The following is a 14,368-nucleotide window of genomic DNA, read 5'->3' on the forward strand; positions in this document are numbered from 1 at the left end:
AACAGACCTGAATATTTTATTATTTTCACAATAAAAGCTTCACATAAACAGCCATCTACTTCCTGTCTACACGCTAATTAGCACAAAGCTGCCAGCAGTGCTTTCTGGTATTGTAGTGCTGAAGGTGAGCCGGTGCAGAGGGAGTGCTCAGTTCATGGCGAGGAACATCCAGCCGGGCCCTTCAGAATCTGTTTTAAGGCCCGCCCTTCATGAACGCCATCAGGAGAACGCCTAGCAAGCCAGAGCACCTGGACACAGAACAGGTAATGAGAGAGAGACACACCTGAATACAGCACAGCTGAGACCCTCTCACAAAACATACTCCCTGAAGCACTTAAAGAAATGTTTGTCTGTAAATCAAACTCTGGCCCCGCCTCTGCCTCACCTGTCTCGGTGTCACACCCGTCTCATCAGGATGACTGGACCGAATTTTTGTTCCTCTTAAATTGACTAAATTCAGTCTTTGGGGTCACAGGTGAGTCTGTACCTGTCAGGCGTTTCTCCGTGCATCAGTACGAGGAAAATCTAACAGATAGGTGAAGCTGATAATCTGATCGCACCTGCCGAGTTCACACAAACTTCCTGTGAGTCTCGTCACTTTGCGCAGTTAACTTGATGTGCATTCACCTGCAGCTCTAAGTGGAGGTGAAGGTCATGTGATCCACCTGGTTCATCTTCATGTGGTTGTCGAGGATCTGAAACATTTCCTGGATGTTCGGGACGTAACCAGACTGAAGCTTCGACCACAGGGGCACATCTGAGGGGAGGACAGAAAGCGTTACACCAGGAAATGAGGTCAGAGGAACGTCCCTACCTGATCTCCACAAGGAAATCTGGGTGTGTTTGTACAGTTCAAAAATGACCCCTCACCTCCTGTTTAGGAGAAGGTAACTCAGACTCGTATGGTGAAACTACAACATCCAGAGGCGGGCCGCACCTCTTACCTCCCCTCGTGTTCTGAGCTCGTCGTCATCCACAGTTTTAAAGAGGCGGGTGGCAACGATTCATCGAGTAACTCCAATTATAACTTTCTTATTTTAAAAAAAAAATCCTCGATTCTTCATTTAACGGACGGCACTTTAATAACAACAACAACATACTTCTGATCTGGTGTCTCTCGTATCACGTCACTGTACACACACTTAATAACAAAATAAATACATCAATCTGCACACCTTCATCATTTTGATTCTTGAGTTTATTCGAATATTTTTAATGGGCGGGAATTGCACAGCAATAAGCATTTCGCCGTATGTCACACAGTGCATGATATGTGACCAATAAACTTTGACTACAGACTACAACAGAAGTGTATCTATGAGCAGTGTGTGAATAATCAACTGTGTTAAACCGAAAACACTGATAACGGCAGCAGCGATGATGACGCTGGCACAGTTTAACATGGAGGCGGAGTCTGTTTGTACAACGTGAAGAGTAAAGAGGCAGAGGCGTTACCGACACGGTGAGCTCAGGTGAGAAGAAAGAAAGCACAGCCTCCGAAACAGCAGCGCTGTTCCTGAAGTCACCATTGAAACCTGGAAACAGCTGATCAATGGAGAACAGCAAACTTTGTAGCTGCTCCACCCATCGCCGTTTATTTTACAGAAAAATCTGCAGTAAAGCTGCAGAAGTAAGGCTACATCAAAATATGCAGATGAACTGTTAACTGAGTCTGATATAATGTTTAATTTATAGAGCTCGCTGAAGGCTGACGGCGGCCGGCCCACTCTCCGTCCCAGTGATCCCTACAGGGCTGAGTCTAAAGGGGGGCATAGAGTGTCCTACACCAGTGGTCCCCAACCTTTTTTGCGTCACGGACCGGTTTATGCCCGACAATATTTTCACGGACCGACCTTTAAGGTGTCGCGGATAAATACAACAAAATAAAACTAGTACCGGTACTGAAAAAAAGAAGATTTATTCATAACACACGTAAAAACGATAACAAAATAACGCTGAAAACCGATAAAAACCCTGAAAACCACACATTTCACACCTGAGCCTCAACTCTCGCTGCCCGGTACCAAACGACTCACGAACCGGTACCGGTCCAAGGCCCGGGGGTTGGGGAGCGCTGTCCTACACCATATTTACCTCCAGGCTTTGTAACATTGTTTTTCAGATTTCAAGTGGAATAAAACTATATTGAACAACACGCAATGTGCCTCCTCGTATCGGTCTGAGCTCACCGCTTTTGGACAGACACCGTAAAACCTGATCGCACACTCGATTATTCTGGTTTACAGGCCTTCATCACTCTCTGAGCTGATACTTCAGCTCATTCATGAACCTTCTGTTCCTGTGTGGAATCTTAATTTGCTTAAGATTCCACACAGGAACAGATCTCTCCTTTCACAATAAAAGTCCTTTACATAAATATAAAAGGTGTTTGCTGTTTTATTATATTTACTGTACAAACTACAACTTGATGTTTAATTACTGCTTACAGTGTGAAAATATCTTTGTTTACTATATTATTATTTATACACACACCCCAGTTTTTCCAGTTATTTATCAAAATTCATCTGTTTCAAGTCCAGTGAATAGGTTGAAATGGTACAAAGGTAAGTGGTAAACTGCCATAGGTTAAAAAAAAAAAAAAAAAAAAAAAGGTTACCCAAGATGAAAATTAATGTACACGTCAGAATTATACAAAAAGGCCTTTTTCCAGGGAGCACAACATGAGTTAACAATGTAAAGCTGCAGGAATGGAGGTTGATCAGCCTTGAAAGTTGGTGCTACTAATTCCTACAGGTTTTCCAACTTGTCTGGATTACTTCCCCCTCTGTCTGCATGAAGCAGTGTTGGAGCACACGGTGGTACCATACCCTCATGGGCATCAGCTGAACAGTACTGTACTGCAGAAAGCAGTGTGTTGATACAAACATGGCGAGAATAACAGTGGAAGAGACACAGACCATCATAACACTTATAAATGTCGGTCTGTCCAACAGAGAGACTGCAAAGAAAGTCAAAGTCTCAGTGAGTCCAGTTTCCTTCAGCATCCAAAGAGTTAACAGCTGTGATATAGGTGACTCACAGGACAACAGCTTCAAGCAGCTTAATAGTGGTCGTAATAAGCAAGTCTCAGTTTCAGCTGTGAAGAGAAGACTTTGACCTGCAGGTTTGACAGGACGAGCTGCAGCAAGAAAGCCAGACGTCAGAATAAGACAAACAGGCTTGTCTGAGCCATGAAACACCGACATTGGACTACTGAAGACTGGAAGAAGGTATCATTGACTGATGGATCAACATTTGGACTCTTCGTTTCATCACTCAGGATCTTTGTAGGCCGTGGAGTAGGTGAAAGGATGGTTCCACAGTGTGTGGCTGTTTGCTGGATCCAGGGTCAGTGAATGGTACAGAGTGAGAGGCTCCCTTTACCAGAACAGCTACCACAGCATTCTGCAGCACCATGCAGTACTCTCTGGTATGGGTGTAGTTGTGGTGTTCGAAAACGTTTGACAGGTAGTGCATTTTATAGATATTATAAGAGGGTTTTTTTGTTTTTTTGACACCATGAAACTCTGCGTGATTTCAGAAAAAAAAAAAAAAGAAAAAAGAAAAAAAAAAATCACACCATGGAGCCCTGCTCTAAGAAACTGTCACAGATTTAACTCCATTTGTAAAGCTGATTTAACAAATAAGTGTTCACAGTTTTTAGTGTGTGTGTGTGTAGCATCACCTAGTGCAAGTGTCTTACGGAAAAATACACTGCTCAAAAAAATAAATAAAGGGAACACAAAAATAAACATCCCATATCTGAATGAATGAAATACTCTTAATACTTTGTTCTTTACATAGTTGAATATGCTGACAACAAAAATCACACAAAAATTATCAATGGAAATCACATATAGCAACTCATGGAGGTCTGGATTTGGAGTCACACTCAAAATTAAAAGTGTAAAATCACACTACAGGCTGAAGCAACTTTGATGTAATGTCCTTAAAACACGTCAAAATGAGGCTCAGTAGTGTGTGTGGCCTCCACGTGCCTGTATGACCTTCCAACAATGCCTGGGCATGCTCCTGATGAGGTGGCCGATTTTCTCCTGAGCCATCTCCTCCCAGACCTGGACTGAAGCATCCGCCAACTCCTGGATGGAGCAAGACATGATGTCCCAGATGTGCTCAGTTGGATTCAGGGGTGTGGAACAGGCGGGCCAGTGCACAGCATCAATACCTTTGTCTTGCAGGAACTGCTGACACACTCCAGCAACATGAGGTCTAGCATTGTCTTGCATTAGGAGAAACCCGGGGCCACCCGCACCAGCCTATAGTCTCACAAGGGCTCTACGGATCTCATCTCATTCCTAATGGCAGTCAGGCCATCTCTGGCGAGCACATGGAGGGCTGTGCAGCCCCCCCAAAAAATGCATCCCCACACCATTACTGACCCACTGCCAAACCGGTTATGCTTGAGGATGTTGCAGGCAGCAGAACGTTCTCCACGGCATCTCGAGACTGTCATGTCTGCCACATGTACTCAGTGTGAACCTGCCATCATCTGTGAAGAGCACAGGGCACCAGTGGCAAAGTTGCCAATCTTGGTGATCTCAGGCAAAAGCCAAGCGTCCTGCATGGTGTTGGGCTGTAAGCACCTGTGGATGTCAGGCCCTCATGCTGCCCTCATGGAGTTTGTTTCTAACCGTTTGAGCAGACATGACAGACATTTGTGGCCTGCTGGAGGTCATTTTGCACAGCTCTGGCAGTGCTGCTCCTGTTCCTCCTTGCACAAAGGCGGAGGTAGCGGTCCTGCTGCTGTGTTGTTGCCCTCCTACGGCCTCCTCCATGTCTCCTGATGTACTGGCCTGTCTCCTGGTAGCGCCTCCATGCCCTGGACACTAGGTGCTGTTTACGGCAATATTGATGATCCTGATGATCCTCTAATCGCCTGAGCCGATCGCCTCAGGCGATTAGAGGATCATCAGGGGGTCCTTTTGTCCCTCCTTGGGGGGATACTCCCACTGGGTTTAAATCTGGGACTCCCCACCATTTGACCTTAGAACTGAAGAAGCTTCTCGGATGAGAGGTGAAACGTCTTCAAGCAACTTAAAGAAGTCCAGACGCTTTTCTTCGCAAACTCCTTTGACTACCAAAATCCGATTTGAAAATTCCGATATAAGACATTTATCGTTCCGATAACGATATAAACAAATTTAACATTTTCTGTAAATTCTGTGAATCTCGGGCAGCTCGACTTGCATGAAGTGTTTCGAGCTTTGTGTCCTTTACCTGGAGTCGAGTGTTTTAACCAATGCATGAAACGATACATTTTTAGACATAAGTTGTAACGGCCTCCGTTTTCTTTGTGAGTATTTATTACACAGCGTGCTGCGGGGAAAAGCCTGTTCTAACGTTTGAGTCTAAGGTTTATCTTTTAGCACCTGACGGCTCTTTTTTGCTTCTCATCCGTAAATACTCTGCATCTTTCACGTGATTCAGTTTATTTTGAAACGTCTCAACAGGATCTTGAGCTTTGTTGTGAAAGGTTTATGTGGAAAATAAACAAGCGGACAGCGGAGCCACACGATGGTTTTACCGTCGTTGTTGCTAACGACAGCACGTAAAAAACAGGCGCTTGTCCGTCCATAGTGTGGTTATATTAAATATAAGAGAAAGAGAGAACTTTAAGAAATTAATATAGCCACTACAGTGACCATCAAAATGATGAAAAAAATATTGCCGTAAACAGTTTATTTTGCGACACCACGAAACAAATGATAGCGTGATAGGAAACAATAGATGTTTTTATATCGTCATCTGATATATATCGTTATATTGAACAGCCCTATCACTGTGAATGTTTTTTGTTTTTAAATCAAGCTTCACATACAGTTTGTTTGAGCAGAGCTCCAGGATAGAAATTAGACTGAATACATACATGTTCTCTTTAATAACTCACACAAAGAAAAGAGTGCGTTCTGCAGAGATCATGTCTAAGACATGTACGCAGAGCTTGCTGTCAGAGTGACAGGAAGTATGAGCACTTTCATATAAGTAAATAAACTGGGTTTCTGGTACAGATCAGGCAGCATTACAGCAGGAAGTGAGGTCAGCAGTGATGTAATTGGTTACAGTAAGAAGTGCTGTTCTGTTTCTGATGACTGACAGTTTATTACTCTGAATACTTTGACTTTAGTGCAGACAAGCGTGAAGTACTGCAGTAATTTGAGTTGTAGTACTGAAACTGTGTCACAAGCATGATGTTAACACAAAGGTCTGGTCCAATCAGAACTCACCATTTAGTGTGACCTCAAAGGCTCCAGTGGACAGGAAGTGAGTCTCCATCATGTTACAGAGGAAGAAGGCCATGAGGCAGGAGAAGATCTGCAACAGAAGCACAGTGTCCGTTACCATGGTAATCAGTAAACAGCACCTATTACCGTGGTAACAGCAGCAGGATAGGCAGACGATTCTACAAGCTAGTGCTCTGATCACACCATAACCTCAGTCATCAGTCTATTCATGAGTGTTTTTCCAAGGTCATTTAAATCATTCCTCAGTTTAAATGAGCTGCACTGACAGCCTGGAGAAACCGGGATTGGTGAGATTTGGCCTGTCAAGCTCCTTTTCCATTACTACCCACTCGGATCAACTCGCCACGACTCGGAGCGACTGGTTTTCCATTACTGCCTAGTGTGTGGTCAGAGCAACACGCCCGAGTTTCCCGCAACACTACAACAAAGGTGGGCGTTGAAGCAATGATATAACTACTGCTCAGTCTGTGCCTTTTCATTAGACTTGGGAACCACAGTGTTGTCTTTGTAGCCCTTTTCATCGTTCCCAAGTGTTTAAAAAAAAATAAAAAAAATGGTGGTTTAGATTTTCGTGAGTGACACGCTCTCAGACACATCGAGCGATACTACTGACCAGCCAATCAGTGGCATGCAGTCATACGATGTCACATTTTAGTACCTGCCCGGATCGATTGGAATCCTGGGAGAGCAGTCACAAAAACAAAAAAAGTACCTGGTACCAGGTACTGTGACCTGATGCAAAACCCTGTAAACAGTGGTGAACCGTGCAGAGTTGATTTGAGCAGGCACTAATGGAAAAAGGGCTTCAGAGTGAAGAGACTTGAGCTCACCTGTTGGATCCATAACCAGCACTGATTAGTGCATCAGATAGCACAGCGACTATCTGGCTCTTTGGATAAGTTAAACTTCCAGATGTTTGAAGGATGACTGGAGAGCAAAGGACTCCAGTAATGTTTTTTTCACAGCGGGTGGGCATGTTCCAGTAGCTCTGATGTCACGGCAAAATGTGTAATAGGCACCCCAGTCCACTGTGTCCATTTACACACCCATGTAAAAATTGGATTACCAGCAGGGGGAGCTAATGTATTTAAAGTCAAGTCAGTAGTGAGCAAAAAACATATCAAGTTAATTCCAGGGTCCTTAATCAGCAAAATCCATTATACTAGGCTAATATGTATTTCCATGTAAATGTCTGTTTAAACACCTGTGATTATTTTCATGTTGGCTTGAAATAAAACGACTCCCTCTGCTGGTACTGCAGATTACTGCAACTTCTGCAAGCGTGTACATTTCACATTTTGGAGAGGCAAAGCGTGACATGGAAACAGTGGACCGGCGTGTTGATGGAATGGTAGATTTACTGTCATTAGTAAGTCCCACCTAAAATCACAGTGTGGGTGGAGTTTGCCTGTATGTGTCATCAGTTGGTGATTAAACATTATCAGTATTGAACAGCAGCTCAGGCTGCACCAATCAAGAACCACTAACAAACAGCCAATCACAGAGCCATGCACATGTGCTATCTGCTAAGTGCTGGTACCTTGTTGTTCTGACTCCAGGTCCAGGCAGGTGGCGTCTGGAGGTGGAGAAGCAAGAAGGGGTTCTGACCACTGACGATAACCAAAATGGAGAGCAGCTTCAGGTACGAGATCAGCTGAGCCACACACCTGACAGGAGGAGGCAGGTTAGACACAGCTGTAGAGGCTGGGGACAGAGTTTACAGACGGAGCACCTCACCTGTTGAAGGCAGTGGGAGGGTAGTTCTCGCCCTGGATGCGGATGTCCGGGTACACCTGGCTGATGGCCTGAGAGTAATCCTGGAAGACTTTACTGTAACCTCAGGAGATACTGAAAGAAGCACATCTGTTAGGTGATCATAATCTGTCACACTTACACACACTGTCACACACAATAACATTAGCCGATCAATTATCAGGTGTATTTTTTTCTTTTCCCGACAGACTGACGTTGAAGACAAGAACACCTGCCTTAAGGTGTCCAATTAGATGGTCAGAAGCGAAGCAACTCGAACTTGATCAGCCAACAAAATCCTGGTAGTCTCCAAATTCCAACCGACCAAATGAGCAAAGTTGGGTTACCCGAAGCTCGTTAACGACAAGTATTCACCGCTAGTTGTTAGCGCTGGCGCTGTAGATCACGCTAACTTAACTCGTATCGTCGATGGTTTGTTTTTAGATTTTCACCCACCCTGTCTTTATTTTCTCTTCACCTCGGTCATTCTCACGGAGGCTCACTGCTAGCCTCTGTTAGCTTCTGTGTTAACTCACCAGTACTGGAACCGCAGTACGGGGCCGCTGTAGATCGCCGCCTTAGCGGGCTTTCGCGGTTCCGTGTCCGGGAAGACGGCCGAGTTGTCGGGCGGTTGGTGCCCACTCTGCGAGCTCGACCTTCCAACATAAATGTCCCGGAGGGTGAGCGCCGTGAAGAGGAGCAGAGCCGCCAGAAGGCCAGTCCGGCTGTACTCCGCCATGATTGCAGTAGTCTTCTTCATCTTCTTCAGTCAAGTTTAACGGCAGCTTGCATCCAAAACTGTTGCATTACTGCCATCTCCTGGCTGTTAATCGTCCGTCACTCCTGAGTCCTTAGATCCTCTTGATGAGACCAGTATTTCTCAAAAAACGAAAAACCACCACTTTCCCTTCACCATGACTTAACTTATTAACCACTTGTTCAAACGTAAGTTCCCTTCCACCACTCATTTCACCCCACATCACCCTCCTGTGACTTGCATACTTCCTACAACTAAGGAGTACATGCTCAACTGTCTCCATATCAGTGCACACATCACACAACCCTGTCGGATGTTTACCTATCCTAAAAAGAGTACCATTTAAAAAGCAGTGGCCCGTTCGTATTCTACTGATAACAACCTCCTCTTGTCTCTTTAATCCGCTATATACACCCATAATCCAATCTTGATCGAATCATCGTGAGATAAATACTCTTAAGTGCAGCAAAATTAGTACCCCATGTCAGTCCCGCTAAACACCTCAAAATATTAAGAACCTTTTTCTTTTCCCCACAACATGCTCTATGTGATGTTTCCAAGTTAATCGCTTGTCAAAAACCACACCCAAAAAACGAAAACAATCCACCCTTTCTAACTCTTTCCCATACAAGTATAAGCGTTTATTTCCCCCAATTTTCTTATTTGTGAAAAACATTACTTTAGTTTTCTCAACAGAAAATTTAAAACCCCATTCTACACCCCACTTTTCTACTTTACCTATCCCCTCTTGAAGTTTCCGGACAAGATGGTCAACATTCTTCCCCCTCACCCATAATGCTCCATCATCAGCAAAAAGTGATTTACCATAACTACCAGACACATCTTTAAAAATATCATTGATCATAAGTGAGAAAACCGTTGGACTAACTACACTTCCCTGAGGAGTTCCATTTTCTATCACACACGGCTCAGAAACATGCGACCCTATTTTAACTTGAATTGTTCTGTCACATAAAAAGTCTAACATCCAATTAAACATACTTCCTCCTACCCCTGCTTCATGTAGCTTAATCAGTAGACCGTCTCTCCAAAGCATATCATATGCCTTTTCTACATCAAAGAAGACAGCAACCACCACCTCTTTACTAACTTGCGCCTTCCTGATATCATGTTCCAGACATAAGACAGGATCCATCGTCCCTCTTCCTCTACGAAAACCACTCTGATAGGGTGCTAAGACATTTCTTGACTCTAAAAAGTGAACCAATCTCTCATTCACCATCCGTTCCATTAGTTTACACATATTGGAAGTCAGAGCAATGGGCCTATAATTTCCAGGATCGCTATGGTCTTTCCCTGGTTTCTTTATTGGTACAATCAGCGCTTCTTTCCACCGACGTGGGAGACGCCCTACTGTCCATACCTTATTAAACAACATTAGCAATTTATTTAATGCTTCATCACTTAGATGTTTCAGCATAACATAACATATCTCATCCTTCCCTGGAGCACTGTTCCTAGTTCTGCCCAGAGCTCTTTTCAGTTCTCCAATAGAAAAGGGACAACCCATTACATCTGCAGTACTTTCCTTCCTCCCTAAAGTGTCAAATGTCTTTCTTTAGTTCTCTCTCTTCCTCGTTTACTTTCCTCTGATAAATTTCTCCCACTATGTACATCAACAAAAGTACTTGCCAACAAATCAACTTTTTCCCCATCAGTAACAGCTACTCGATTATTCTTTTCAAGAATTGGATAACTCCAGTCTCTTCTGTCTCCCCCCATTTTCCTGATCATCCCCCACAGATTGCAGTAGTCAAACACAGGAATATGGGCTCAAAATGTGGTCATAAATATTTTGTACTTGTAAATCAGTTTTGTACTTGTAAATCAGGATTTGTATGTGTAAAAAGAATTTGTGCGTGCGTAAAAAAGATTTGTATGTGTAAAAAAGATTTGTGTGTGGACTTAGCCAAAAACCCCCCTGCAAGTTACAAGTATGAATTTTGACCCTATTTTTCTTCCTGTCATCTGATTGGTCAATGTCATGTCAATCACAAATGTAACAATCCAATCAGAGAACAGATGGGTTTGGCTGTCGGAGGGGCACTTTTTTGAACTGCAGGTCCTTGAAGGGTAATACAGTTTGAAGCTGGAGGATCTCTATATAAATATCCGATAGCAGCTAGGTCCCCTTACTTTCAGCAGCTGTTGAAAGGATAAAGTTGTGGTATGTCAGTGGTTAGAAATACCATTATTACTTTAGGATTAGTTTAACACAAAGTCAGGGCTGACCCGGGACCATTGCTGTGAGTCACAGTGCGCAGCATAAAGGTCCTTTCACATCGGACGCAGGATGTGCTGCTAATGCTAACTGCTAACTAAAAGCAAAGGATCCAGAATTTGTTGCGCTGGCTGCTGAGCTCTGTGGGTTTTTGCAGCAGCTCTACCTGTACTAGATGCACCTGCTCCTTGTCGTTTCTATCTCTGACTTTATGTCCTCTACAACAGTTTCTGGTTTTTTTGCTAGTTCTTCAAATGTTCAATAAAAACATGTATGCTAATTCATAACGAAGAAAGCTTTGTAATGAAGACTGTCATTTCCAAAACACTGCCCCCCCCGCGGTCCGCAGCGCTGTTGAAAAGGCTGTGGAAGTCCCTGTATAAAGCACGTAGACCTGTGACACAAAAATCACCAAACTTAGACGACCACAGACTGTTTTCCTTCGTGGTGATGAAGGAAAACGTTGAGTTGGCATGTAAAAGGGCATTTATTCCCTTCAAGGACCTGCAGTTCAAAAAAGTGCCCCTCCGACAGCCAAAGCCATCTGTTCTCTGATTGGATTGTTACATTTGTGATTGACATGACATTGACCAATCAGATGACAGGAAGAAAAATAGGGTCAAAATTCGTACTTGTAACTTGCAGGGGTTTTTTTGGCTAAGTCCACACACAAATCTTTTTTACACATACAAATCTTTTTTACGCACGCACAAATTCTTTTTACACATACAAATCTTTTTTACACACACACAAATCTTTTTTACACATACAAATCTTTTTTACGCACACACAAATTCTTTTTACACATACAAATCCTGATTTACAAGTACAAAACTGATTTACAAGTACAAAATATTTATGACCACATTTTGAGCCCATACTGGAATCGGAAGTAGTGATGCGCGAATCATGAACGAATCGTTCAATACTCGAGAATCACTTTACTGACTCATGAATCATGATTCACAAGCCCAACTGACTCACTGACTCATCCCTGTTGCTGTTAGCAGCAATATATCTAGCTTATAATTAAAATTGTGGAGAAAAACACAACATCCAGTATCTTAACAAAAACATTTCTGCTCTGAACTGGAAGAAAAAAACCCTGAGTAGAAGCTCACATCAAGACAATCGCTCTGCTAACATGCTAACAGCACATTTGAGCTACTCACCCCCTCCCTCCTGTGCTGAATCGTAGCGTAAGCAAATCACTCAGGACTCGCTCACCCCCTCCCTCCTGTGCTGAATCATAGAGCGAGCGAATCACTCAGGACTCGCTCACCCCCTCCATCCTGTGCTGAATCATAGAGCGAGCGAATCACTCAGGACTCGCTCACCCCCTCCTTTTTGACTCATGTATAGTCCCATAGTGACGTCACATTCACCCGACACAAAGTGGTAAACAGTACAACGTCATAAACGTGGGACACAGCGTAGCGTGTGGTTGGAGGCGCCAAGGTGATAGAACAGATATAAGCAAATAAAATCGGGGATTTAATAATTTATTCAGCCTCTGACCCCGAGCACAGAGCACCTAACGGCTGACGTCACACAGGTACGTTTCCGCTGTGCGGTCATGTTAAAGATTGCAATATCGAGCTGTTAACAGGAGAACGCATGAGATGTATTCACGCAGTAAACATGTTTACCTGGACAGGTAAAGACTTTAATTAATGTAGGGGAGAGTGGGGTGAGTTGTGCCAGTTTTTACTTAAAGTGACTTTAAAGCGACTGTAATGTCCAACTAAAACATGTACACATATTTCAGGATGTTGAGCATCCCTGCTAACAATCACTGTGGATCTGAAATATAGCTTTCTGAAAAAAAGTGGTCTTGCCGCACAACTTGCACGCGGTATGGGGTAAGCTGTGCCGTTGATTATTAAAATAAAAAAGTTCTGACATGTTCAGAACAAAATGAAATTCAAATGAAGATGAAATTAACTGCAGTTGTCTTCACAAATCTGGCCTACTCCATAACATCCCAGCTGTTGATGCTACTCACTGCCCTCTTCTGGCTCTACCACGAAGTTTTTGTGATGTGGTTAATATTTTTATGCACATTTTCTCTATGGGAAATAATTATGAATATTCTCTATTACTTTTTCTTAATAAATGCACACTTAACCAAACCTGCTTTTGCATGTGATATCCCTGCCAGCTGGATCAAAATCTAATTTCTTTGTGCATATTCAAAGACCATCAACTGGCTTTTGAGTATTCACAAAGAAATGAACATATAAAGGCTGCTAGTGCCTTTTAGATGTTTTGTCAAATACTTGATGGCATTTCCATCTGTAGCATCCAGCCGAACTGAGAAGGCCAGAACTGATGGTTGTTGAATGACTTTTATTATTCCTTGCTGTGTATCCGACAACGAACCAACGTAAGAGCTTGTTCCCCTGTCGACTGTAGCTAGAGCCATTCATTTTTATACAATTTAACCATGTTTTTCTCTCCCTTTTCTCTTTTAGCAGTAGTTTACAGTTTTCTTGCGTCTTTTTGTTACATCAAGCTAGTTTCCGTTTGCAACATTCACTTCTGGTCACACAGGAAGTTACCAAAAATAAAAGCACAAACGTTATATTATGTGTATATGAGCTAGCTTTACATATCCACCTTTACACCATCCATGTTCTTCTTCTCCATGTATCGTTTTAATGTCATCCTGAATATTCATCTTCCTCGCCACCTGACGAATGGACTTCCCTTCTCCACCTCGTTCACTCTGTAAACTCTCTCTGTTATAACTCTGTGGCATGATGGTCTGTTTCTGTTTTTGGTCTGAAATTAAGAATGTCACAGTGGAAAACTATAAAAAATACAATCTACAGTTACAATAAAATAATATGTTTAAAATATTCATAAGTGTGGCCCCTTGGCACAAATTACCCCAACAACACCATTTTGAAAAAAAAAAAGCATCATCCAACAGTTTTGAGTATAGACTCACAGTGTAGCTTACCAAATCTCTAACACATCTGTGAAATGTTTTCAGACTTAACTGTAACTGTTCAGACGAAACAATCAAAAACCAAATCACCCCACTTTCCCCTGTGCCAAATAATAGCAGCTGATCTTCACAGCTACCTGAGGAACAGCTGAGCTGAACTTCCTCCTGACATGAAGCTTAATAAACACAAACAGGCAGTTTTCTCTTCTTCTCCACACAGACTGTGACAGTAAAACACAGGTTTTTGTTTAACTGGTGTGACCCGTTTACATACTCCACTCTCCGTGATCAGCAGGTGTTAAACAGCTGACAGGTGAACAGGATGTTTGCAGGTAAACTCAAGGCTTTGTCTGTAGTGTCATGAGGAAAACGTTGGCTTGTTTAAGTTACAGATGGACAGA

At 43.0% G+C, this 14,368-nt stretch overlaps 2 protein-coding genes across 3 annotated transcripts in view; one reads left to right on the forward strand and one right to left on the reverse strand.

Annotated features, from left to right (window-relative positions):
• selenot2 (selenoprotein T, 2) lies at nt 1-8,800 on the reverse strand. The gene is made up of 6 exons (XM_031759213.2): nt 8,552-8,800; nt 8,001-8,111; nt 7,804-7,930; nt 6,246-6,333; nt 628-757; nt 1-248 (listed from the first exon to the last, which is right to left on the reverse strand). The coding sequence occupies exons 1-5, from the start codon at nt 8,773-8,775 to the stop codon at nt 636-638; spliced, it is 672 nt and encodes a 223-aa protein (XP_031615073.1). The 5' UTR covers nt 8,776-8,800; the 3' UTR covers nt 1-248; nt 628-635.
• Nucleotides 8,003-14,368, forward strand: part of LOC116335504 (cytochrome c oxidase assembly protein COX18, mitochondrial) — a 21,342-nt gene continuing 14,976 nt past the window's right edge. The window contains exons 1-2 of one of the 2 annotated variants that reach the window (XM_031759212.2): nt 8,003-8,133; nt 8,225-8,317. The gene's annotated coding sequence lies outside the window, so the exon portion shown is untranslated. Of the gene's footprint in view, nt 8,134-8,224; nt 8,318-12,410; nt 12,570-14,368 lie in introns of those variants that run through there. The other variant, XM_031759211.2, reaches the window with a different exon arrangement.

Source organism: Oreochromis aureus, linkage group 2 (assembly GCF_013358895.1).
Source record: "Oreochromis aureus strain Israel breed Guangdong linkage group 2, ZZ_aureus, whole genome shotgun sequence".
In the NCBI taxonomy this organism is placed as follows: domain Eukaryota; kingdom Metazoa; phylum Chordata; class Actinopteri; order Cichliformes; family Cichlidae; genus Oreochromis; species Oreochromis aureus.